The 27,002-nt window shown below is 42.7% G+C and overlaps 1 protein-coding gene across 6 annotated transcripts in view; it reads right to left on the bottom strand.

Annotated features, from left to right (window-relative positions):
• The window catches only part of COL13A1 (collagen type XIII alpha 1 chain), a 248,821-nt gene that overhangs the window by 130,290 nt on the left and 91,529 nt on the right, over positions 1 to 27,002 (bottom strand). For all 6 annotated transcript variants that reach the window (XM_048505280.1, XM_048505279.1, XM_048505281.1 and 3 more), the window contains exons 4-6: positions 22,192 to 22,218; positions 9,639 to 9,665; positions 155 to 205 (exon numbers count right to left, since the gene is read on the bottom strand). In XM_048505280.1, the coding sequence (XP_048361237.1) occupies positions 155 to 205; positions 9,639 to 9,665; positions 22,192 to 22,218 (105 nt within the window). The remainder of the gene's footprint in view (positions 1 to 154; positions 206 to 9,638; positions 9,666 to 22,191; positions 22,219 to 27,002) is intronic.

The following is a 27,002-nucleotide window of genomic DNA, read 5'->3' as shown; positions in this document are numbered from 1 at the left end:
TTGCTGTGATGGATGCACTTTCTCACTGACATACTGCATCCTAGAAGGTTACAGACTCTTTTAGTGGCATCTTCAAACTCTATAGTCTTGTCTTTTCTTGCTATTTGACCCACATGCTGCTCTATTTGGGGAGGGGGGAAGGTAGGCATCTTACCGGAGGACCACGGGGACCAATGATAGACATTCCAGCTTCTCCTGGGGCTCCCTAAAGAGAGTAAAACAACACGAAAGATGCAGAAAATGTGTGTGAAAAAGATTGACATATGATAGGGAGGGAAAGAAAGAAAGATTACAATAAGTAGAAACATTAACCATTATAACAAAACAATCAAGTGAATAACAGCAGAGTGCTGAAAAAAAATGGATTTGGCCAAATAAATGATGAAAGAAAATATGTTTACGTAGGAAATTAAAATCAATAATGTGTACACATATTTGTGAGATGGCGATTAAAAACATGTTTCTCTATCTTAAAACAGCTGGCTTCTCTGGCCTCTTCCAACCAAGACAGGGAGCCATTTTGAATCTATTCTGAAATTAGATCAAAGCAGTCCTCTGGGCTCCTTGAGATTGGAAAGTATAATCTCACCATGCAGTTTACAAATGCTATCATCTAACGCCAGATTTGTCTTGTTCCTAGTTATCATTCTCGTCCACTGGGAAGCCTCATCTCCCCTAATCAGGGGGATTTAATATAAGTAGAAGTTAAGCTTCCATGTTTTATAAGAGGCTATAAGAATTCCAAAGCAAAGGCAACCCTTCAACACACACATTTTGTTTTGTTTGGGGATTAGATGCTCTACAGAATTTCTAATTCTGACAGAACCAGTAGGCCTGCAGCAATCCCCACCCCCTCTTCCCCGGAAACTAACATTGGAGTTCTGTTACAGAGGGGAAAATCAAATTCAGTTAATTACATTTTGCCCGTAACGAATTTGTGAGTAAATAAAGAACAACAACTTGGTCACCCTGGGTCTTGCTCTGGATTAGTAATTTCAGTGCTCAGTGAATTAGAAAATTAGCAATTGTGCTGTGCATAAACCGTTACACTACATCTGCTGGAAGCATTCGGAATTCCTTTGAAACTGGTTTAGTGAACATGGTTTCTCCCAAGGCATTCTGGGAACTACAATATTTGGTGAGACTTATTTGTGGAGATACCCTTGGTTTACCATAATCTCCAGCTTTCCTTGTTTGGGAGATTTGGCAGTTAAATGGGTGTGAGATTGATTTAAATCTGCAGATGTGATAATGGGCTTCTTTCCACATAGGCTCAGCAGTGGTTGGAGCAGCTGCAACACAGGCCTTTCCTGTATCAAATGGTTAGTAAGACAGTGTGGTGTAATGGTTGGAGTGTCAGACTATGAACTGAAAGATCCAAATTCAACCCCACTCTGCCATGAAAGCCTATTGGGTGATCTTGGTCCACTCAAACACTCTCTGCTTAATCTACCTCACAAGATGGTTGTGAGGATAAAGAAGAGGGGAGGAGAATGATATATGCTACTGTGGATTCCCGCTGGGGAGAAACGTGAGGCATAAATATAGTAAATAAATAAATGGCAGATGTCAGAGGTCATGTTCTGGTTCCTATACAGATGAGCTTCACTCAAAGGTTCAGGAGGGAATGCTAGTGAGAAAGGGGCCAATTTCTTTCTAAATTGCTACAGATGACCTAGTTTGGTTGAACACTATCAGTTTCATGAAGCTTCAAAGTACATGTAATTTAACTGCTTTGCTTTGCTAGATATATGTTGTTTCTGGCTTGATAGCCAATGATTACCCTCTTGCTGGCTCCTCTCTGTACAGTTAGAACAAGGGTACATCACATATCTAGAGCAGCACTGTTTAAAGAGAAACAGTGTCAAAGTGGTAATATAATAACTTGGTTACTAGATTATTCTGGATTGGTTCAGGATATTGAAAGGGTTGTTTTAAGAAACTGGCACATATTGCAGAACATACCAAATTGTGAAAGTCTGCCCTTTACGGGTTTTAGAAGAACTAGGTCTCTCAAGGACATATTAATTCACTCAGGGTAGCTCACTGCTTTATTGGTTGAATTAAATAGAAGAGGTAATTACAGATGTGGGATTTGAGTTTGAGCATGGCAACAAAAGTATTCAGGCATCCTATTTTGGGGTTTGAGTATAACATTAGAGAGTTCAGTAATGGCAACACAAAAAAGGCAATTTACTTAATTCTTTGCCCATGTAATTTAGAATGAGCAAACGCTCAGTCAAAAGAAGAATCTGTGAACGCAGATTGCACTTAAAACATGGAATAGTAGATGCTTCTCTGGTCACCCATTACTCGGTAGCAAGTCACACTCATGATGACATGAAGTACCTTCAGGTACTTCAACAGGGATGGTTTGATTATAATGATACAGTCAAGATTTTGTTAAGGCAGGAAGGAAAATTTATTCACTTATTTGACACGATGGCCCCAAAGATTATCAGTTTGATTACGCATGTTTCCTTTAAGCCATGCGAGATTGTGTGATTCCTACAGTGTAACTGGTACCATCTGTAAACATTCTCTGTCCTTCAAACTGAATAAGCAGAGCAGCCTTTGTTGAACGCCATTTTAGCACTCAGCATGTATCTTGCATTCCAAGAGGCTGCGCTATAGAGAAGCAAGAAAGGAGGAATTGTCATCAGTGTGCTTAAGCGTGTATGCCCGGTTGGTAAGTTTGCTAATATACCCCAGGGGTACCCTAAGAGGATATTATGTAATTCAATGGAGATTACTAGATGTATTATGCTTTCCCTCATCTCTCAGAATGGCTCACTGAGGAAGATCTTTTGTCAAAACAGGGATGATAACTGGGCCTCTGTTTGTGCATATATCTCAACAAGATCTTCATACTCTGACAAGTATTGTAGAGTGGATTGTATCTGGAATTAAATTCTCTGTTGTATGGGGACTTATGGTATACTGTGCCTTTAAGATACTAGGTAGCTTCTTTTGTAGCCACGTTTAGGAGCCAAGAGCATTGTTATGTTATTTTCAATCACAGTAAGCCAAATTGAATACCAATATGGCATTTATATTGTTACTTTGAGATAGTTACACAGCAGCAATGCCTTTTCTGTTTTTGTAAGCCAGTCAAAGAATGTATGTAGTACTGGCAACATTGGAGAGTGTTGCTTTAATGTAGCAGCACGGCAGCACTGCTATTTCAGTCTCACAAGTGAGTTGAGGATTTTTGTTGTACAAGCAAACAATGTTATGTTTTGGTAATTGTAATAAAAATAAGCCTTGGCTATAGCAATAAGAACATAAGAACATAAGAACAAGCCAGCTGGATCAGACCAAAGTCCATCTAGTCCAGCTCTCTGCTACTCACAGTGGCCCACCAGGTGCCTTTGGGAGCTCACATGTAGGATGTGAACGCAATGGCCTTCTGCTGCTGTTGCTCCCGAGCACCTGGTCTGTTAAGGCATTTGCAATCTCAGATCAAAGAGGATCAAGATTGGTAGCCATAAATCGACTTCTCCTCCATAAATCTGTCCAAGCCCCTTTTAAAGCTATCCAGGTTAGTGGCCATCACCACCTCCTGTGGCAGCATATTCCAAACACCAATCACACGTTGCGTGAAGAAGTGTTTCCTTTTATTAGTCCTAATTCTTCCCCCCAGCATTTTCAATGAATGCCCCCTGGTTCTAGTATTGGGAGAAAGAGAGAAAAATTTCTCTCTGTCAACATTTTCTACCCCATGCATAATTTTGTAGACTTCAATCATATCCCCCCTCAGCCGCCTCCTCTCCAAACTAAAGAGTCCCAAACGCTGCTGCAGCCTCTCTCCTCATCGGGAAGGTGCTCCAGTCCCTCAATCATCCTTGTTGCCCTTCTCTGCACTTTTTCTATCTCCTCACTATCCTTTTTTGAGATCATGCGACCAGAACTGGACACAGTACTCCAAGTGCAGGTCGCACCACTGCTTTATATAAGGGCATGACAATCTTTGCAGTTTTATTATCAATTCCTTTTCTAATGATCCCCAGCATAGAGTTTGCCTTTTTCACAGCTGCCATGCATTGAGTTGACATTCCCATGGAACTATCAACTAAGACGCCTAAATCCCTTTCCTGGTCTGTGACCGATAGCACTGACCCCTGTAGCGTGTATGTGAAGTTTGGATTTTTTGCCCCTATGTGCATCACTTTACATTTTGCTACATTGAACTGCATTTGCCATTTCTGAGCCCACTCACCTAATTTATCAAGGTCCGCTTGGAGCTCTTCACAATCCTTTGTGGCTCTCACCACCCTACATAATTTGGTATCATCTGCAAACTTGGCCACCACGCTACCCACCCCTACTTCCAGGTCATTTATGAATAGGTTAAAGAGCACTGGTCCCAAAACGGATCCTTGGGGGACACCACTCCCTACATCTCTCCATTGTGAGAACTTCCCATTTACACCCACTCTTTGTTTCCTGTTTCTCAACCAGTTTTAATCCATGGGAGGGACTTCCCCTCTTATTCCTTCATTGCTGAGTTTTCTCAACAGTCTCTGGTGAGGAACTTTGTCAAAAGCCTTTTGGAAATCAAGTAGACAATGTCCACCGGTTCACCCCTGTCCACATGCCTGTTTACACCCTCAAAGAACTCTAGTAAGTTTGTAAGACAGGATTTGCCTCTGCAAAAGCCATGCTGACTCTTTCTCAGCAGGTCTTGCTTTTCTACATGTTTATAATTTTATCTTTAATGATAGATTCTACTAATTTACCAGGAACAGATGTCAAACTGACTGGCCTGTAATTTCCCGGGTCCCCCCTAGATCCTTTCTTAAAGATTGGTGTGACATTGGCCATCTTCCAGTCTTCAGGGATGGAGCCTGATTTCAGGGATAAGTTGCATATTAAAGTGAGAAGATCAGCAATTTCATGCTTGAGCTCTTTAAGAACTCTTGGGTGAATGCAATCTGGGCGAGGGGATTTGGTAACATTTAGTTTATCAATGGCTGCCAGAACTTCTTCCTTGTCTACCACTATCTTCGCTAGTTCCTCGGATTCACCTCCTAAGAAGCTTGGTTCAGGTGCAGGAATGTTCCTCACCTCCTCTTGGGTGAAGACAGATGCAAAGAATTCATTCAGCTTCTCTGCAATCTCTCTGCAATCTTAGCACATGTCTGTGGAAGTCATATTTAGCCTCAGCACATTGTTTTATTTTGTAGTCTTTGTTACATGCTGCCTATTTCTGTGTGCGTTTTTGCTAGCGCATGGGATTGTGACTAGATATTTACCCAGAGGTGTAAATATCCTAACGGTGTTTCTTCATATACCTTATATCCCAAAGGCGTTTCTTTATATTCACACATACATATTTCATGCAGTTAATAAAATTGATTTTAATAAAAACTGTTTCGGTTCCTTTTGGATGGGATATTTGAAGGAGTAAGACTCAAAACAATATAATGTAAGGTATATACCTGTCATCAGTTGTAAAAGCAAACCCAGTGGAGAGACTGGAAGGGAGCCTGAACTGTATAGGTCAGGGGTTGGGAACTTTTACCACCCAAAGAGCCATTTGGACCCGTTTTCCATGGCCCCAAAGATCTACCGAGCTGGAGAGGCGGCTCTGCTCTGGTTCAGCCCCTCCACTCACTTTTCCTTCTAGACATGGGAAGCGGAGGCACTGGGCAGGGAAACCCCCTTTGCCCGACAGAGCAGGCAGTCACCTGCTCTGTGGGGCAGGGGGGGATGGCGGCCACGGCCTGCTCAGTGCTGCTGCCTCTTGCACTGAAGAGGCAGCAGTACAGGGTAGGGAAACCCCCTCTGCCCGATGGAGCAGGCAGCTGCCTGCTCCGTGGGGCAGAGGGGGGATGGCGGCTTTGGGGATGTCAGAGGGAGGATGGCAGCTGCTCTGGAGGGACATTCCCATGCTACCCTCCAACCTCCAGGGGTCGGAGGGTAGCGTGGACGTGTCCCTCCAGCCCTCCAGAGCAATGCTGGAAGGAGAGGTGAGTGGAGGGGACGCGAAAAGCAGTGCCCTCGTGCACAGAGCTGCCTCTGGTTAGGCCCTCCACTCACCTTTCCTTCCAGTGCTTCTCTGGAGGGCTGGAGGGACACGCCCACACAACGCTCCGACCTCCAGGCCTTGTGGAGCCACAGTATAAGGCTGAAAGAGCTGCATGCGGCTCCGGAGCCACAGGTTGCAGACCCCTGGTATAGGTGGTTCCACTGCAGGAACAGGTGACCGGGGGGGGGGGGGGCGCATATCCTAATAGACCTTTCTTTTTCTATCTGAATGAATTTCTGCTGGCCATTCTGGAACCTCCTTTGCATTTCAAAAGACTTGGCTTCAATTATGAACATACTAACATCTGATGGTCTTTCAGCTACAGGATATTCAGGGGTGCCAGAAGCAGCATTATGCTTGTACTGTAGCCTCATGCACCATCATGATACAACTAAGCTACACTGGCACAGAGGTCTCTGCATGCATGAATCTTATTTCTTTCTTGAAACCTCCTGAACCTTTGACAGAACGTGGAGAAATCCAGTATGTCTGTTGTTTTTTCTCTCTCAGAGCAGTATTTCAACATTTGCTATAAAATTCCTATTTGCCCAAGGACTGGGCAAAAACCTCAATATTTTTTGTGTTTTAGAAATTATTTTTGTGTATTTCTTTAAATGCCTTTCACAATATAATTGGATCAAGCAGTTTACTTTATAATCCTTCATTTAGGAAGTGGCCTATTTGTATAATGCTAAAATAAACATCATAACATTTCCCAAAAATAATAAATTGCATGTGATGTTCATTAAAGGTCTAAAGAAGTCTTAATCCCTCTAGTAAATATGTGTACATTATTATGCATGGCTTCCATTTCCATGCAAATATCTTGCACACTATCATATGAATAATAAAGGAATCAAGCAAAAAAAAATCCCTCTCCAAACCACCCGCTGCAGTTGCTTTTGCTCAGAGGTCAGTTCGGTAGCAAGCCAATTCCAGGCATTTAACCGGATTAGCCTGTAGTAAAGGGGAACACTGAATGGGAGGCTGTGCTGTTATATCACCAAGTGTAATAATAGCTACTGACATCAAAGAGGTTATAACAACTCCTGGCAGATTTCAGTAAAACTCATTGCAGGTTTTCCCATTAGGTGACTATCTAGGACAGCACTTTTGAGGATGCATCATTGTTGCAGAAAGAGAAGAAGAAGAAGAAGAAGAGTTTGGATTTATATCCCCCCTTTCTCTCCTGTAGGAGACTCAAAGGGGCTTACAATCTCCTTGCCCTTCCCCCCTCACAACAAACACCCTGTGAGGTAGGTGGGGTTGAGAGAGCTCCGAGAAGCTGTGACTAGCCCAAGGTCACCCAGCTGGCGTGTGTGGGAGTGTACAGGCTAATCTGAATTCCCCAGATAAGCCTCCACAACTCAAGCGGCAGAGCTGGGAATCAAACCTGGTTCCTCCAGATCAGAGTGCTCCTGCTCTTAGCCACTGATCTTAGCCACTACGCCACTGCTGCTCCCTAGAGTGAAACATTCCCTTCCCAGCATCACCATGGTATAGTCTTGTTGAGACCTATTATGCAAAGCTGCTCTCCACTCTGTGCGCCTGATTCACCCTATGGCCTCTGATGGCCACTTGCTGTTCTGAGAATCAGTAATGTTAGTCACACCTGTCTGCTCCGTTGGGGCTGGGCAGTAAGTCTGGAGTTTGTACTTTTTAGACTTTTTGTTTCTGAAGACGAGCTGAATTTTGGAAATTCCACAGTGCTGGTTGGGCTGTGAATCTGGAACCAGCTGAGTGCTTCCTTTGACTCCCTTTTAATAATGAATCACCATGTACGTAGGTAGATAAACACATTATTATGGAGATTCTATGAATCGCCAATGTTCTCTCTCTCCCCCCCATAAAAACTTAAACCAAATAATGAAAACAATGCAGAACTTTTAAGATCAACCAAAACAGCACAAAACCACACAAACTTTCAAGCTCTCTGGAATTCTTCATCAGACTGGATGTTGTTTTAATTGGTCTTCAGTTGTTGTTGTTTTTTAAATGCATGGCTTTTGCTTTTGGATTTTTCTATGGGCCAAATATATTGCTCATTAAAAATGTCTAAATGCTAAAGGGTCAACCATGGAAAAAGCTTTTACACTTATTGACTTCTATGATCTGAAAATACCTATGCTCACGTTGTGGGAAATGGCTTACAGAGCATATCGCATTTAGAGCCCCATCCGGGGGTGGGGGCAAATCTGCTGGTGAAAGTGGCGTGCAGCAGCACCAGGGGATTTACCCTTCCCAGGGCACTTACCCCGGCAGAGTGGTGAAGCTGCTAGCATGCAGCCACTGCAGCACTCCCCAGTGCTGAGATGCAGCGCAGATGCTGCAACACCTTCCCAGTGCCCCTGCCACCGCTGCCAGCATAGGAGGGAGGAGCCGATATTAGTTGGCTCTCTCCCAGCCATTTGGCCGTTGTTCTGGTGGCCAAGAATTGAGACTTAAGACACCTTTTTGGGTAGAATGAATCTATTAAGTCCCATGGAGTGGCAGAGAAGCATTTTTAATTTTTGAGCTTCCTCATGCCCCTGGGAAGTCTCTTTGGGAGCAGTGGCCGAGCGTGGCTACGGTGCCATGGCCAGGTGCCCGGATCTTAGATGGGGCTGTAAGTCTGTTTCTTTGCTGGGTCTAGAAATAATCAGCTGCTTTGTGTTATTCCCTTGCAGGAGGCCCCTGTAACAAACATTTTCCTACTTTTCTCTGATGAGATTTAACAGCCTCTGAAAACACAGTGCTGCCAAGTAACATGCACTATTCCTGCCGTCGCTGAGAAGCTCTGGGCTTTGTTTGGGAGCAAAGAGAAATAAAAGATCTGATCCTTTCATTTCAGGATGTTCGGGACTACTATTTTCCTCCGTCCAAATACGGAAAGAGCTGATGTAACTTTTTTTCTTAGCAGGGGAAAAAGAAAACCCTACCACATCATATGGGGAGGGAGGTGTGCTTGCCCCTCCCACCTGCTTTCCTCGGCAATTTTATGAGACTTTCCCCTTAGATTATAAAGGGACTGAACCAAGGTCTGCAATCAGGGAACAATGGACACAGCCCAATAACCAGCATCTGGACGGAGCTGTCCAGGACACAGCTGGTGCAGTTAACCACTTTTCCACATGTAGGTTTCCTGGCCACACCAAGCACAGCTGTCAGCAATGAATAAGAAAGCAGCTCCCAAAAATGCCAGGAAGGTCCAGCGGCAGATGTGGAGTTTGCTTGGCCAGCCCTATAAATACGTTTCAGCAATGTTAGTATAAATTACAGTAAACAAATCAAAACCCGTCAGCCTTCAAATGTGTGTGGGGTCTATCCACAAAAGTGGAAAACCCCGTCCAGACATTGCTCATTTGCAAATATTAATTTGTGTAAAGTATGTACCTCTAAAATTAGCCCCTGGCTACCATGGAGGACAGAAGGGCGTGTGTGTTTTGAAGCAACACAGGGAAAGGCACTGGGAACGGGTTTAAAACCAACCAATTGGCAACCTATTCTTCAGGGCAAAGGGTGGCGCTAGGTTTGTCACTATGCAGCAATTTAATCCATAATGACAGGGTAGTTTTTGTAAGATGAAAGCCGTACTTGATAAGCAGTGAGCTGAAAAGAGCTGACTCACCTTCTCTCCAAGTTGCCCCTTTAGTCCCTGGGCCACCATTGACAGCAGTCGCAGCCACATGCAAGAGTGTGTAGGGGGAGAGAAAGAGAGACACAAACACAGGAGTCACTGTTAAGGCACACTAAGCCCCCAAACAATACAAATGCACACAAATGGAAACTTCCCTCCCACTTTAAACATGCTCTCTTTAATGCTCACACACAAGCACAGAGAAAGGTGACCTCGCTTTCTGATTCCCTCCTTTTGGCATTCTGTATTGCTGCCACATGAAGCAGAAAGAATTTGTAGGAAACACAAAGATTGTTCATGGAATACACCAACTTTAGACTGAAGATCAGAATTGCAGGTATGAATTGCATGATTGACTGCTCCCAGTATTTTAAAAAATTCTTGCCGTACATAGAAAACTATCACATCTAAGAGATGGGATACAGCTTACCCTTCTCCCTTATGTATTAGGGCTTCTCACAGGGGTAGTGATGGATCTTGTTGGGGGTGGTGATGGTGAGAGCATTCAAAGGGGAGTCTTCCTTTACCTGAAATCTGATCTTTGGTTTGTCTACTCTAGGCAGAATGCGTAAACTGAGGAAGGCAGCAGTTGCAGCTGATGCTAAGAACCAACTCTTAAATTCAACAATGGCAAAATAAATGGTAAGCATTAGCAATAAGCTCACAGGGTTAGCTAAGCCGGTCTGAACTTGAGCTCATAAGTCACTGATGCAGAAGCAGCAACCCATCTAAAAAGGATCTATAGAGCCACAGCTATTCAGAATGATTTTGATAAGGTCAGTTCTGATGGTCTTGCTCAAACTAAGGCCCTTTCCGCACAGCGGAAAGGGCGCTCCTCCACCGGCAGGAATTATGCTGGTGGAGGGGAGGGGGCCGTTCGCACGGGAGCGTGCGAGTGGCCCCCACAGAGGCCAGCACAGAAGAGGCGGCTCCGCACAGAGGCCAGCACAGAAGAGGCGGCTCCAGGGGTTGGAGGGCAGTGTGGGCGGGTCTCAGCAGCCCTCCAGACCGACGCTGGAGGACGAGGTGAGGGGGGGACGGGAAAGCGGTGCCTTCACACCGCTCAGGGCTGCACAGGACGGCCCAGGGACCGGTGTTTTTCCGTCCCTGGGCCGCTGTTTTTGGCCCCGTGCGGAAAGGGTCTAAGCTTTCCATCACTGCCATAGTAATCATCAAAATAAAGACATCCCTTTGGGATGCCAACAGGACAGTGAGATGAATGTGTTTTAACTATACAGATTTAAATAAATGAAAATCATGGGTTTGAGAAAAACTTCAGTTCCTGTACTTGAAGCAGATGGACATGTCCACTTCACCAGCCTAGAGTGCAATCCAAAGTACAACTACATCCTTCTAAGACCATTGACTTCCATGCATTTATAAGGGTGTAACTCTTCTTAGAATTGTGCTATTAGTTTTATTACTGCCAGCAGTCCATACAGGCTTACATGAAACTTTTTTAAAAAGAAACAATAGCACTGCTTGTTACAGCACTAAATGAAATGGGGCCTTGGCATCCACTGAGAATGTGACCAAGTCATCAATCCTTGCCATTATAACAGATGGAATTCAGGAACTTTGAACTGAAATGAAGGTTGACTGCTCAACAGAAACTTTTGAAGACCAAAATTTGCAGTGAATTTGGAGGGTTTTCCTCACATAAAACATCTACAGAATTTCTAGTGAAATCATATGAAATCAATGAGGCTTCCAAAAGATTATCAGGAAATTTTTGCAAAGCCTTATAAGTAAAAAAAATGTAGAATCCATTAGCTTAAGATCTTATGTTATGGATCCCATGTTATGGATATGAACCTATGTCCCTATATAATTATTTATAGCTCTTTTACTTTTGTGGCAAATTTCACATATCCTACCAGGTCTAGATTTATATCAAGCACAGGGTCTATCTCTACCTAAAAAGAGGGAACTCAGAATATAAACTGAATGATACGAGGGTTTTAGGGGGAGAACCTTAGATAATGGAATGGGAAATGTTGCTTATTACAACAGACACCAGTACAAGATTGTCACCTACAATAAGGTTGTCCTATGATAAAAGTCCTGCTTAGACAAAGTAACACAGCCCACAATAACTGCAGTCTCATTGATAAACACACCTCCTTGATTATCATGTATTGTGGCATAAGTGTTGGTATTATAAGCAAAAACAGGTTTATAGACTCTGTAGTAAGAGATGGATGCTGTCAGAGTATTCTGTTTTGAGCTTCAGCACCCAGCTCAACCTATGCAGACTTCTGAAGGCTCACTCAACAATAAGCAGAGAAAGTTGGAAACGTGTCCATTCAAACACAAAAGGGAGCCACAGGCCTCCTTTCTTCATCCACTGTTCAGCTCTCCTTATCTATCTGCTTAGCATTTTCCTCCTCTTCCTCCCAAATGATTCACTAGGGCCGTTTCTGCACAGCCAATTACAGCGTTGTGCCATCGGTGTTATTGGCAATGCTGCAGCAACAGAGCGTTCGCATGGGTGAGCACTCCATAGACAGGTAGCACATCAGCTAACCACGGTGCTTCGCACAGCTGCGCTTTGCAAACTGCGTTCTTTTTTCCCCAGGGTAGATGTCACAGGCATTCAGCACCAGGATTGGCCAGTGTGGGCCTCCATTGTGAGGGGGGGCGGGCTCTGTGACACCAAATCTTGGTGGGTGCTTCGCACAATGCTGGCTGCAGAGCACTGTTTTTTTTAAAAGACTCGCTCGTTGAGCAGTTTTCGAATACACCGTTGTGGGGCCGCTGGAGCATTGCTGCATCGTTTCTGCATCGGTAGCTGTGTGAACTCCCTGCCCACAACGCTGTTTCTACTGTTGTTTTACTGGCTTTTTTGGCCCATGCGGAAACAGCCTAAGTACAGATAAAAGTGGAGCTAAACAACAGGCAAAGGAGTCCAGCCAAGCCTTTCTTGAGTATTTGACTGTCATTCCTTGTACTATTCTCTCTCTTTCAGAACTCTCATCAGGCAAAGCGGGGATACTCTTGGTTGGGTAGCTCTCCATGCCATCTGTTATAGACTGGCACAAGCATGGTGAGAGCAGAACCTCTCCTGTGATGTATCCTCTAGTGGAGCAGCTTCTGTATGGGGCTCCTCTAGTGACTACTATGACTTGCAAAGAGATGGAATTACATCCTACTAGATTGCAGTTTTACCCACTCAGATAGATACATTCTAAACTATCTCAAACATGCATTCCTAGAAAGTTTTAGCTGTACATGTGCTAATCACTAGCACTTAAACAAAAGGAGCTATTGCTCAGTGGTAGAGCCTTGAACATTCTCTGGCTGAAATAATTCTTGTAGCATGGCATCATGAGACACAGAGTTAGCAACACCTCAGAATAATAGTATTTTCCTTTGGCTCTGCACAATTCTGTAATACTGAAAGAACTATCTCAGAAGGAGCAGCCTCCTTTATCAGCAGAGGACAAAGGTCTGCACAAAAAGAGGACACTGGACATAACAAATGTACATAAATCTGAATTTTGTGGCTGATCAATAGGACACTCCATTCCTCAATCTGTGAAAAGCTAAAATGGGACCTAAGAACAAAAACTGTTGTGCTTTTCTTTCAAGGATAGAGACCACAGCTGTACTTGCTCTGTTGCTGATTTGCTTGTATACTTATGGCTTTTTACTAACAAACAATTTAAAGCCACTGCCCTTTAATTTAAAACTACTGCTCTCAGTGGATGTGGTAACTTTTACTGTCTCTTTGACAACCTTCCACATATTTGGGATCCCTCAGACTTTTTTTTTCAAAAGCCTTGGCTTTCTAAAAAGAAATTGTAACTAAGCTGCAAATTCTCGCCAATTTGTCAACATCATCCTTAAATTCTGGGGCCCAGAACTCAGCACAGGGCGACTGATACTGTATGCCTTTATTCACATTGATATAAAGATATACGCAATTTTATTTTTTAAAAATCACACTCATTAGGAATCTTCACCTTATACTTATGAGGGGGACCTTCCTTTTCCTTATCACAAACAACTATCTGGACATTAAATTTCTCATGACTTTCCAGGTGGTTGGCAAACATACAAAGGAAATAGGCAAGCAACGACAAACACCTCCAAATGACTCTTGCCTTGAAAACCATACAAGGTCACTGTAAGTCAGTTGGGACTTCACAGCACACACACATACATACACATACACACACACCTTTATTGGAATCATTATAGAGTATAGAGTTTTTAAAATGCTGCACTATAATAGATCAGTTGGTCATTTAAAAATGCTTTCATGGGTTTTCCATGTCAAGTCAACATAATGGCACCGTGATGGACTTTGGTAAGGCTACGCCGTATTACTTCACATGCTGAAGTGTATCTATAATCAATATTTTAAGATAAGACTATGGTGACCATCCTGCCCGTGGTCACCAAATGCAACATCCATTCTTTTTTTCTTTTTAAATAAATATATAATTAAGTGTCAACTACTATTTGTCTCCTTAATTCTTCTTCATATGGTAACTGCCACCAGGAATATAAATTTAAAAAACAAACCAACACAGATGGCCTACATGATCCTAAGGAAAATAGGATGGGATCCAAGATTTCTTCAGACAAAGTAAGATTTTATTTATAAATGATAGATAACTTCAAGGTTTCAAGAAAAATATTTACAAAATAAAATAAAATCAGAGGCAACATATACTTTGAGGACTTCACTCAACACAAATTCACTCTGATACTTTCTGACAGCTTCTCTCTTTCTCTCAGATTCTCGGTCTTTATTTTGTCTAACAGTTTACTGAGGCTCTGATTTTCTCTGCATACTCAATCACAGTGCTTTGACTCTATCACTTTTCACAAATAAGCCCTAACATATTCTGGCATGCTCACACTGAGCTTTAACTCAGATAGACTAGTTTTGACACTCCCAGTCTTTTCACTCTGAAACCTAATCCCACTCCACCAGTACAGCACAGCTCTCCCATATTGTCATGCCAGAATCAACCAGTAATAATGCTCTCTCATCCCCCTTTCTCTCTCCAACTCAGCTCTCAGTTGAAAGTGAAATGTGCATGTGTGTGTGCATGCGCATACACGCACACACTAAAATCCCTACAGTGATCCGTAAAAATTCCTGAAAATTTGGAAATGTCTTCAGCGTTTGGTCATAATATCAGTATTCCGCATTCTACATTTCTGAACAAGATTTTGATCTTCAAAACAAGGCCTACGGAGACTATTGTAGGTAGAGTAGCTCTTATTCTGAAGCAACAAGAAAGAGCACTGCGATATTGCCCACAGAGATAGATTCACTTTCAAATGTTGGGTGTAGATACATATCAGAATAATACTGGAAAAATTCAACAAAATCCATGACTGTGATGACAACACCATTTGGTGATTTGGTATGGAATGGCGCTCTAACTTCATATGTTTGGGGCAATATGATCTAATGTAGCACTATTCAGAATGCCTTGCACTGAATCTTAATAGTGCCGTACTGAATGTTACTAGTAAGTCATATTCTGCCAAACATATTAAGTTAGAGGGGTATTTCATACCAAACCAACAAATGGTGGTTATATCACAATCATGGCCTACCAGGGGGAAAATAAATGTTATCTTGAGTTATTTTCTAACACTGAAACAAAGGGACATTATTTTCTAGCATCTTATACATGGCAGTTTATCACTCTTTTATTTTTTACTGAGAACTAATTTGGATGGGCCCTGGCCTGGATATCCCAGGCTAGCCTGATCTTGTCAGAAGCTAAGCAAGGTTGATGCTGGCAAATATTTGGATGGAAGGAATACCAGGGTCATGACACAGAGGCAGGCAATAGCAAACCATCTTGGGACTTCTCTTGCTGTGAAAACCCACTAGGGGGTTGTCATAAGTCATATGTGACTTGATGGCAAAAAATTTGAACGCTGCACATCGTCAGCCTGCTTCATTTGTTCATGGGTGATGGCTTGGACAAACCATTTTGTTAACTTGGGCATCAGCACTTGAGATTAAAAGTTGAAATCAAGAACATCATTAGCCGGTTGTTGCCTGCAGTGCATCCAATTGCATGTGCAAGGGGTTCACTGCAGTCAATTTCAATAATATAAATGCAGACAGCAAAAGCAGCTGGCAGGCTATTTTGCAATAGCATTACGTCACTACATATTTCACTGGACATAGATCTCCCGGTTCATGCACTTGTACAGTGGCAGATAACAAATGGGGGGAAAACTGAGCTTGGTCTGATAAATGCAACCCCATTCTTATAGCATAATTTCTTAATTATAGGAAGGCATCAGAGCTCACCCCCAAGAAGAAACCCAGTGGCGCTGCCATGTTAGGGACTTTGGAGTCAACATGTATATGAAAATCAAGAAAGCACAGGGAAGAAGCAGCTGAAGAGCAGGTTGCAGAGGCATCTTTGAGAGGTGATATAACAATAGAACAGGTAGTTTCCAACCCTCCTTCACAGTACTGATTATTGGTTGAAATGTGTAATATTAAAATTTTGTTATTTTGTCCCATTCAATACTGTTATTTTGTCCCATTCAAATGTGGATTATTGTCAGGCAAAAGGTATCTGTTTGATCTCTGTATTTCTTATACATCCTTTCCCCTCTTCATTAAGAGATTAATATATTTTAGAAACAGCTATCTGCTGTCATGGATGTTTTTGTTCCCATCAAAAACTTGGTTGGATATGTACTCCTTAAAACAGACCAGGGCACTTCCATGTGCTGTATATCACTGCATTTCTTTGTTTAAAAGTTTCATATTCATTTTATTTGTGAACTAATTAGGGACACCCACATTTTATATGCAAGAGAAATGTTTAGTCATTGAGTTCCTTTTCTCTCTTGCAAAGTAGATCTCAGCAATTAAAACAGTATTTTTAAAATAGCTGCTTTCTTTCCCCCCCCCAAAGCTAAACCATATCCCTTAAATGGAACCAGTATTGTAATACCCCTGAAAATATTGAATGTATCACCACCCAAAGGGACCACAAATAGCAGAGGGTTTGGATGCAGTTGTGCCAGGTAGGTGTGAGAGATTTCAAACTCACCGGTCGTCCACGGATCCCCATGGCGCCTGTGTCTCCCTAACAATTAATGCAAAATCAAAGGGCAATTGGAAATCACTGTATGGATTGTGATAAAGCGACACAAATGAACTTCCATTTGTAGCTTTATGAAGCTGAATATATCATTCTTTTATATGTGACTATGTTGGGGTTTATGCATTTTATGGAATTCTTTATGGAATCCTTTGAAGTTAAAGGGTGTTTTAAATCAGGCAGAGTACAAACTGCTAACATGGTCTCATATTTAAGTATTTGCATGTGTGTGTATTTGTATGCATTTCTGAACATGTCTATGATCATGCAAATACAGCTGTGCCTGTGATTTATGAAGAAGCTCATGCTAACAGACTGTGTCATAATTATACAATAGCATACTCCATAGACATTTGGTATAATTGCCTTGTATATGGCAGTTATTGTTTTCAGTATTCCGTTTACAAATTCTGGTTTCTGGCATACGCATTTCAGATATTCTTAAACTGTGTTGCATTTTAGATGTCAGTTTGCTTAAATGGGAACGTTCAACATTCCTATTTAAAATCTTCATCATGACATGAAGGGGTTACCTGAAAAGCACACCTGAGACTGCAGATAATCCCTTGCCTGCACCTTAAGAACCCTTGTATTAGTACTGTTCAGGGAATCACTGCTCATTTTCACTCAGGATATCAAGATCCTACTAAGGAATGTAGAAATCACTTAATGTGGAGATAAGTATTATAAAATTAGTAAGTGGGAAAACACTGTTGAACGTTGGAAGGCTACCTTGCCTACCTGCACTTGTGTTTTACTTATAAAGTCTGTGTTTTTTAAACCATATGTCATCAGAAATCTAAGAACAGTTTGAGAAATCCTGATGGGATTGGTGCTATACTTAATGGCCTTGTCATTGATACCTGACCAATCAGTAACCTGTTAGACCTTTTTGTCAAATAGCCAAATTGTCACGATTGCATGATGATAATAGGCGGGGAGGCTGCCTAAAGACACTTAGAGGCACAGCATTACAAAATCAGAGCCAATCCAGCAATAACATAAATACAATGGTTTCCTCCCCCAAAAGCTAAATTTGGCATTCTATATAAATGATGCAAATTTAGATAATGAATAGACTTATCCAATGGGCTTCAGTGAGCAGCAGGACCCTGTGCTGGAGTGTTTGCCCTCCCCAGGGCACTTACCCCCGTGGATGGGGCAAACAGGCCAGCAGCTGGTCATCCTTCAGCCTTCCACTGCAACACCTGGAAATCTGGGCTGCAGCAGGGCTGCACTGGCGTCCCACTTGGACACAAGCATGGGGGCAGACCATTCCTGGGGGTGAAGCCAACATTCGTTGGCTGCCACCTGAAATGAGGGGCAGGAGCACGGCACCCCAGCCCTCAAACTGAAGCCACCTGTTTGGTGGTGTATGCCCTGTATGCCCTATGGGGGGTGGAGTTGGGTGGTTTTAGGGCATTTTCCGGTTTCCTGTGCCACCGAAAAGCCTTCTTGGAGGCAGCCGAGTGGCACCACATTGGTGCTGCAACCCTCCATCTCTGGGGTTGGATGGGGCTGCCATTCTGCTTTTTTAAAAAACTATTTTGCATAATTTTTAGGGAGCTAACCAGGACATGGTTACCCTGCCCGTGACCAATGCAAAGTTTATTCAGCACTCCTGTAATTTGTGATTTCAGCAAGCGTTGCTCACACAGACATTTAAATGTATTTTTGGCAACAATTTAGAAACATACCTCTTTTAAAGAAAATGAAACCAGAGAATATCAAGAAACTAAAGTACACACCAAATGTCACATTATACGCTCTCGCAGAATCATGTCATATACATAGCCCTGCCCATAGTGTTAAGGATAAGTAGTAGATGCTTAAGAGAGCGGGATATCTACAATGTGATTCCAAAAAACACACTCAGTGAGTCATGCTTACATCCCTCACTGTGTGCTGGCACAGTTCACATAGCTTAATGTCAGTACTGTTTGTCTACCTGGCTGTCTACCATGTTTCTAAGGAACATATCCCCAAACAGCTTGAAATAACATATTTAAGAGGACTCTGATTATTTGTTTCATCCCCCATTTAGGAATGAGTGCAAAAACCTGAATTCATTTGTATTTGTAAGTCACATCAAAGGGATGTTTCATCCCAAAGTGACCATGATTACCTCTATATCTCAGCTAAACCCCTCTTAATCTGTCTAAGCCTTTTCAACGCAGTTCCAAAACTGGCTACCTGAAAGCAATTTGCTCTAGGGTTTCAAGAGATTAATTTTAAATCCCACCAGTTATTTAAGATGAACTACCCTGGATTTAGTCACTCTAGATAGATCCTGGAATGCATGAGGCGTAATATCAATTAGACTCAAGAAATCAGCATAAAGGCATCTTCTCACTGGACAATTCGTACTGTGGTCCAGAGATACCAAGCACATGCACTCCTCATAATCTGTGCATGCTGATATAAATGAGAAGGTTTTCTTGATACTTTCCTCAACAACACACGTGTAAAAAGGAGCTTTTTACACACACAAGATTTTGCTTTGGATGGCTGCATGTCTACTCTGAGCTCAGGTATGGATTCCTGAGTTTAAAAAAAAAGAGCAAGTGAGAATAGAACTAGACATCATATCCAACACCAAAATGTCACCAGAAATGAATTCTCTCTCTCATCAGCCCACTGTTCAGCACAATCACTCGTTCTACTATGAGAAAAGGGAAACTGGCATTTCCTTACATTAAAAACAGTAGCGGCTTGATATAGAACTGCGATTCTTAGGTGTCCTTGAGAAAACTATAAACTAATGTCCAACGTATGCAGCTTTGTAATTAGGGGGGAAATGTATCACAGAGTATAAAAAACCCTCTTCATGACAACACTTGATATCCATTTAGATTAGAATTAGGTGTGTGTTTACAAATCTTATGTACCAAGCACCTCGTTGGTTTCATTGTTAATCTGTGATAATAGGATTATTCATATAATCTCAGGGTGGGGGTAGGGAAAGAATGCAGCCTGTCCCAAGATACCAAGGAACAGTAATGAAATCCTTTTGTTGTTCAAGGGAAACTAGGAATGGAATGGAAGGCTGTGGCCATCCAAAAAGAGGTTTCATGATCCAGTCTGATTCCAGACATGTGCAAAGGTGGCAGTTAACATTGATGAAGAGCACATGGTCAGTAGACATCAGGAGAGAGAGTAAGCACAGAAAAAGATCCAAGGATTGTCTGTCTGCAGTTTGTTTTCAGCAGCGGCACTCATTGAAGTGAGGCACAAAGTAGAAAATGGCTACCACTGTTGAGCTGCGACTGCAAAGGAGAGGAGCTCTGCACTCTTCTTGGGGGACACATGCTCAGATCAAGTAAGGTGGTATCTTCCACATTAGGACAGAAGAATGCCTCCAGGGAATGGCCAGTAGTACACCCTACAAAGGTACATTCTGCACAGTGCTGCATGTCCACCGGCAGCTTGGCTGCCTCCAACAGATGTTCACTGCTAAGGGCACAAGCACTCCCCTAGCTTTCAGCTGCTGCTCCACAGGTGGCAATAGTAGTTTACTCCATTCTGCCTAACATCACCAGCTGGACACAGATGGGATGGCAGGGACATTTATCCCTCCATAATAAGGCTTAAGGTGGTCAAGTCAGTACAGGCACAGCCACCCCTGCAGATATCAGTGACTGCCTGTGGCGGTGCAAATCATTGGCTCCAGCTGCAGTTTTCTTGCAATAGAATATTGGGTTGTTGTTCTTGGGCTTCTTGGAAGATGGCCAGGGATGAGTGAAAGGAAACACAAATGACCCCACATCCTCTTTCCCGCTAAGTACACCCATGAGTGACTGTAAAAACAGCCTTTGTTTTAAGGCTGGTTTAACAGACACACACACACAACTTTGCTGTGTAATAAGTACAGTGTGTATGTGTGTGAATGCGGGTAAGAGGGCTGCCTGATAAAGCACAATTTCTTCAGTCCTCATCTTTATGCTGGGGGTGGGGGGGGGAGGAAGACTGGTGAACAAACAATTCTGTTACCATTAAGGAATAAGGTGGACTCTCAGGAGGAAGCATGAGGCCACATGTGACACATTTCTGGCAAATGGTCCGCTATTCAATCTACTGATATATTTTAACTACCATATTTTTATAGACTAGGAAAAGTCTTATTGTTTTATAATCTTAACCGCCTTAGAAATTTGACTGGCAGCTTGCTGTGTCAATAGTATCTCAATGTGAAATGGAAGTGCATCTCTCCTCTGTTACTGCACATCCAGCTGCTTGATTTTGGCTAAAGCCAAGCCACAAAATTAATGGTTGGAGGAATTTTATGCTACAAGATAAATTGATCCCAAACCATGACAAAATCTAGTTAATCAGAACCTTCATTCCATAGAGGACTGAATAGTTTGGCTGTGTATTCCATATCAAATCCCATGGAATAGAAAGATTATAGTTGTGCCTACCCACAAGTCAGTCTGGTAATGGGACTGCATTACCCCATATGTCCCTACTCGGCCTCTGCGCTCGACAAAGGCCAATTTGCTGGTGGTTCCTGGACCCTCAATGATGCGGTTGGCCTCCACTCGGGCCAGGGCCTTCTCAGCCTTGGCCCCTGCCTGGTGGAACACTCTCCCTCCAGCTGTTTGGGCCCTGCGGGATCTTGGTGAATTCCCCAGGGCCTGTAAGACTGAGTTGTTCAACTGGGTTTTTGGAGTGTCCAGCTGCTGATTGAAGTGCCCCTTCTATTCCTCCGACTTGGAGTTCCTTTGCCATCTAGGAGACCCACTTCTCTGCTCTGTTTCCCCCCTCTCTGGGAGGGTTTTAATTGGGGTTTATTGCTGACGCCATCTTTGTTAATTACCGCTGTGTTTTAATTTAATTTAATTTTAATGGGGTTTTGTTTGTATATGCTGTGTGAGGAAATTATGTTGTGCACCGCCCAGAGCACTCCGGGGGTAGGGCGGTATACAAAACCCATAAATAAATAAATAAAATGGTGAGAAGCTAAGTGTCTCCTAGAGTACCCGTATCTGAACCTTACTACACAACACATTTTCCCCAGCTATGTCCCCAGGTTGGGTTGAGAGCCATGGTCTGGACTTCCATGCTTCTCAGGCATATATGGACTCAATAAGGACCAAGACATTCAAGGAGAGGGGGCTTTAGTCTTCTCTGCACTGTAAGCCCCAGACTGCCACTATTTACCCCACTGGGGAAATGTAATGTGTCCTGGTGAACCACATATTAAGCACTTTCAGTGGAATGAAAGGTAACTATTAAAAGAAATGTGATCTCACATGCGGGAGCATCCTGGAATACTCTATACCTAGGACCTTTTTGATAATCAGCTAGTTTGCAAACTTCCAATTGAAATATATATACATTTTAAAAATTTCTTTCCCAGTGCTCAAAACATTTTGGTCTGTTTCCCCAATTGTAACCAACAGGGGGGAAAACTCCAAAAAAAAGGAGCAAAAGCTTCTATTTACCGGAAGTCCAGGTCTTCCAGTGGGACCCTGAAAGAAAAACAGGAAAGGAATCATTGGCACAGAAACTGGGGACTGGACTGGCACACAGAAACAATAAATACATACCAGTTCATTCAGTTTTGAACATGGAGAATGATATTCTCCAGTGATAGCAGAGCTCATACTTTGCATGTAGAAGGTGCTAGATACAGTCTCTGGCATCTCAAATTAAATATTCATGGACAGCAAAGTTAGGAATTGCTGGAGGAGTTGATACCAGTCATAGTCAACTGCACTGTGTTAAATGGACCAATAGTTTGACAGTAGCACATGACAGCTGTCTCATGGGGTTAAAACTTGATAAGTAGCTCATTGAGTGCCACCATATACCTCTCTCAGCAAATGTCCATCTCTGCTGTATTATCTACAAGTGTGACTCTGACCGAGAACAAGTGGCATTAGTATTCTAGAAAAAAACAGACAGGTACATTCCACAGGATCTGGACCAAACTTTCCTCTTTCCAGCTTCCAAGAAGTCCCACTTACCACAGATAATGAGAATATCTGGCTGCTGAATGTTAGCTTGACAAACTCTTTCTGGAAGTGAAAGTTCTTTCTTGCAATGTCACCATAACTTGAAGGAGGGACAACAATCAGAGTACTGGTGGCAGGCAGAGGAGTATCTAGGGAGGTGACAAGGCAGAGCACGTGTCCCAGGCACTGATCCTCAAGGGGCACCAGCCCGTGCCCACAGCATCTGGGAGTGACTGCTATCCTGCCCCCGAACACCACATGGGGGCAGGTGCACAGTTGAATGCTGAACCCAGCCAACATTCACCTGGGCTCACTCCACCCCCAACCTCCACATGGAGTTGAGAGGCAGGGTGAGCCTGTTCGAGGCCGGACTTGAATTAGCCAGGCTGAGCCCAGCATCAAACTGAGCACTCAGCCTGAGTGGCTCCAGCTTTATACTGTTGGCTCTGCCCGCCGCCCTCAAGCTCCACCTGTGGTCAGGTTGAGCCTGAGGGGGAGCCCGAAGTATAAAGCTGGAGCTGGCCAAACTGTTTGCTCAGCCTGATACTATGGTCACCCTAGCTGGGTTGAGCTTTCAACTGCAGGCTTTGAGTCAGCAGTTAAAGCTCAACCTAGCCAGACAGACCCAAGCATTCAACTGAGCATTGGGTCTTGCTGGCTCCACTCCCAAGCTGCACTTCCGAAGGTCAGGTGGAGCTGGGAGGGGAGGGCAGCAGTTTAAGGCCTGCAGTTTAAAGCTTGGTGCAGATGCAAACAGTCATGCCTGCTCCTGATCTCTGTGTGGAGTTTGGGGGATAGGGCAAGTTATAATGCTTGCCCGGGGCACCGTTTCTGACAGATATGCCCCAGGTGGCAAGAAAATGTTGAGGACTACAGCGAGGACACTGAAACATCTGTCTACTGGCTTTTGGTGTGTATTGTTAGTTTGGTATGTCCTCGACAAATTTTGTAGGTCAGCTTGAGCACCATATATGGTACAGTAAAAATCTTCTAAACAAATAAAGAAACCACATAGGTTTATTATCGAAAAGGAAACTTCAGTGAGCACACACAGTGCATTAGTTAAAGAAAACATGGCACGATGCTTTGATTAGGGGACAACTTGTTTGTCAAATATGCTGCAGTGTTTCAAAAGGACCAGATGTTGAAATATGCTGCGAGCCCAATTCCTCTTTAGGCAGAACACATGCTGAGGAAGTATCAGGGAGCAATCAAGATATGTAATAATACAGCATCTTGTCCCAGTCTTCGTACACCACAATGGATGATGTTATCAGAACAAAACTGCAGCAATAGCATGAGAGGTCACCACCAGAGGCAACTTCTGTGGACATTGGAAAGCAAAATTGTTAAAAATACCACATCCATGCATATCTGCTTTTTGGCAAACTCAGCCTATAATCCAAAACAACACTCTTTACAACCCAGGTCACAGAGCTTCATACTTGACTGAACAATATTTGTCCTTATGGAGATAAGTAAACGTGAGCTTAAAAAATGGATGTCACTTATGATTTGAGTCCAGAGAATTCTGCTGTGGAAGGAGGTTGGCTTAAATGAGGCCCCTTCAGAGTATGGTTCTGACTGACATTGATAGAGAGGTCTTAGTACTTCAGTTTTGGAATACAGATAACCAACTACTCCTGAAAACTGGCATAGTAGTCAGGTAGGTCATCATCTTTTTTAATCATTTGCCTCCTGTTAAAATTAGTGGACTGAGAAACAACCAGCACATTTGTTATCCAAAAACATTTCAGATGTCCAGACACTACAGGCACACAGCAACAAAATACAACAGGAACCACAGTATCAAGGTTGCTTACACAAATATATCAGCAAGGTGAAAGTGTTTTGATAAATACAAATAAATAGTGGAGTGTAAAATAGTGCCCAACAAAGCAATAGTGCAAATATATCTCCAAGAAGCACAATGACATACATATATCTATGTCTCTATATCAGCAACAAGCTGTCAGTCAATCATACACTATGTCCCAAAGTCTTGTAATGGGTATGGAATTATTCCGAACAGTTCAAAAGAGTATCCAACCCTCCAATGCTACATAGTACTTGTTAAGTAGGTGTTTCCAAAAAGTTCTTTCTTATAGGTGGAGAGCAGTTGAAGAATCCATTCTTTCAATTTAAGGAAGGCTTGTAGAGAAATTAAACACCTGGGTAGCAACCACATGAAGAATGCAGTTCATGATAAATCAGCATTTTTGTAATCTCCTTCCATTCCATTTGTAAAGCTATACTCTCATATAGGGGTATAATACAGATTGAACTGGAACTGGAATATTCCCCTATCAGGCTTAGGCGCATAAATCTAACACGGGGTTGCTAACAACACATATAAGAATCTATGTGAAAGAAATGTCAATTGGCTGTTTCTTCCTTAAATTGAAAGATTCGATTCTTCAGCTACTCTCCAGTTATAAGAAAGAACTTTTGAGAAATACCTACATAACAAATAATGTACACAGTGGTGGGATTCAGTCTATTCACACCAGTTCAGTAGAACCGGTAGCTAATTTTTGTTCTAGTTCAGAGAATGGTTGTAATCCCACCACTGAGTCCTTTTGGAACAGGTTGTTAAATTATTGGAATCACACCACTGAATATACAGCATTTTGAGATGTAGTGTATGACTGGTTGACAGCTTATTGCTGATATAGAGACACAGATATATGTATGCCATTGTGTTTCTGTAGATACATTTGTGCTTTTGCTTTGTTGGGCACTATTTTGCACTTTATTTGTATTTATTAAAACACTTTTGCCTTTCTGATATATTTGTGTAAGCAGCCTTGATACAGTGGTTTCTGTTGCATTTCACTACAGGTGCATAGCCAGAAATTTTATGTGGAAGTTGGGAGGGTGTTGTAAGTCATCAGACAACAGAACAATACCAGTACCAATTAGAAGTATTCTACTTACAGTTACTTGATTTATTAAAGGGAACATAACATAAAATCAATTGGTTCTCAACCCAGGAAAAGTAAATGCCATATATCAGTCAGTTCAGGCTCCAGCAACAGCCAGCCAAGAAGATAATCCAGCCATGCTCAACCAAAGCAAAATAAATCTTGTAAATAATAATAACAGATAATAAAAAAGAACGCTCTTAGCAGCAAATAGTAAGGTTATGCTCTTTGTGGCAAGCTTCTGACAGCAATTGCCTCATGAGGTTTCACTCAACTGTAGCATTTTTCCCTTCCTGCCAGATAATCAATACGTTCATGAATTGGATAATCCATTATGAATATGTAAATCCATTATGGATACATATTGTCTTAACAGATTGGAGGATCACATGATTAAAATGCCTCCCCCTCCCCCAACCCAGTGGTTGTGGGGTGCTAATATGTCAGGGAGATTTACTTATCTTACTATTTTTTTACTCAAAGGTCTTGCCCATCGAGATCTAACCCTCTTACAGGCAAACACCACAACTGTTTGTTTAGTGACTGCTAAGGTTGTTTGCTGTTTCTCATATACAAGTAGGAGTTGCCAACCTCCAGGTGGTGGTTGAAAATCTCCTGAGATCACAACTGATTTTGAGGCAATAGAGATCAGTACACCTGGAGAAAAGGGCCACTTTGAAAGATGGACTCTATGGCACTATACACCATTGAAGTCCCTCCCACCTCAATCCCCATGTTCATTAGGCTGCACTCCCAAATCTCCAGGTATTTCCCAATCCAGAGCTGGCAACTCTACCCAGAGTAGCAAGGGGGGAAAGCACCCGGTGCATGGTGTGTCCTCTCCCCCCATTCCGCCTCCAAACGCCCTCATCCTGCCCTGGAACGCCCCCACCGTGCCACCACCATGCCTACAGAACGCCCTCACCACACTCCCACAGGGGCGCATGCCCGGTGCGTCCCCCCCCCGGTCCCCTTGGAGCTACACCTCTGACTCTACCTACAAGGAAATGTCAGGAAAACTATAAATTAGAATGAGCTAGATTGAAGTGTCTTGGGGTTTGCAGACATCATGCACTGAATCAGTATATTTGAGACTGAAAGAAATAAATGTATGCCTTTGGACAAGAAGTGTGTCATTTGGGTCATGTGCATAGTCTCTATAATAATAATCTAGCCAGGGCTGGGTATTGCTTAGAGTGCCAGACTAGGATCTGAGATACCCAGGTTTGAATCCTCATTCCATCATAGATGGTTGCTGGGGGAATATCTAAATAAATAATTAACATTGTCTTACTGCAGTTTTCAGCAGTAGCACTTTACAACAAAAGGCTTCATGCAGTTTTATGACAACACTTGAATTCTACAAAAAGGCAG

This window comes from Sphaerodactylus townsendi, linkage group LG08 (genome assembly GCF_021028975.2).
Source record: "Sphaerodactylus townsendi isolate TG3544 linkage group LG08, MPM_Stown_v2.3, whole genome shotgun sequence".
Lineage (NCBI taxonomy): Eukaryota > Metazoa > Chordata > Lepidosauria > Squamata > Sphaerodactylidae > Sphaerodactylus > Sphaerodactylus townsendi.
Note: the sequence above shows the minus strand (reverse complement) of the source record. Positions and strands in the feature narration are given on the sequence as shown.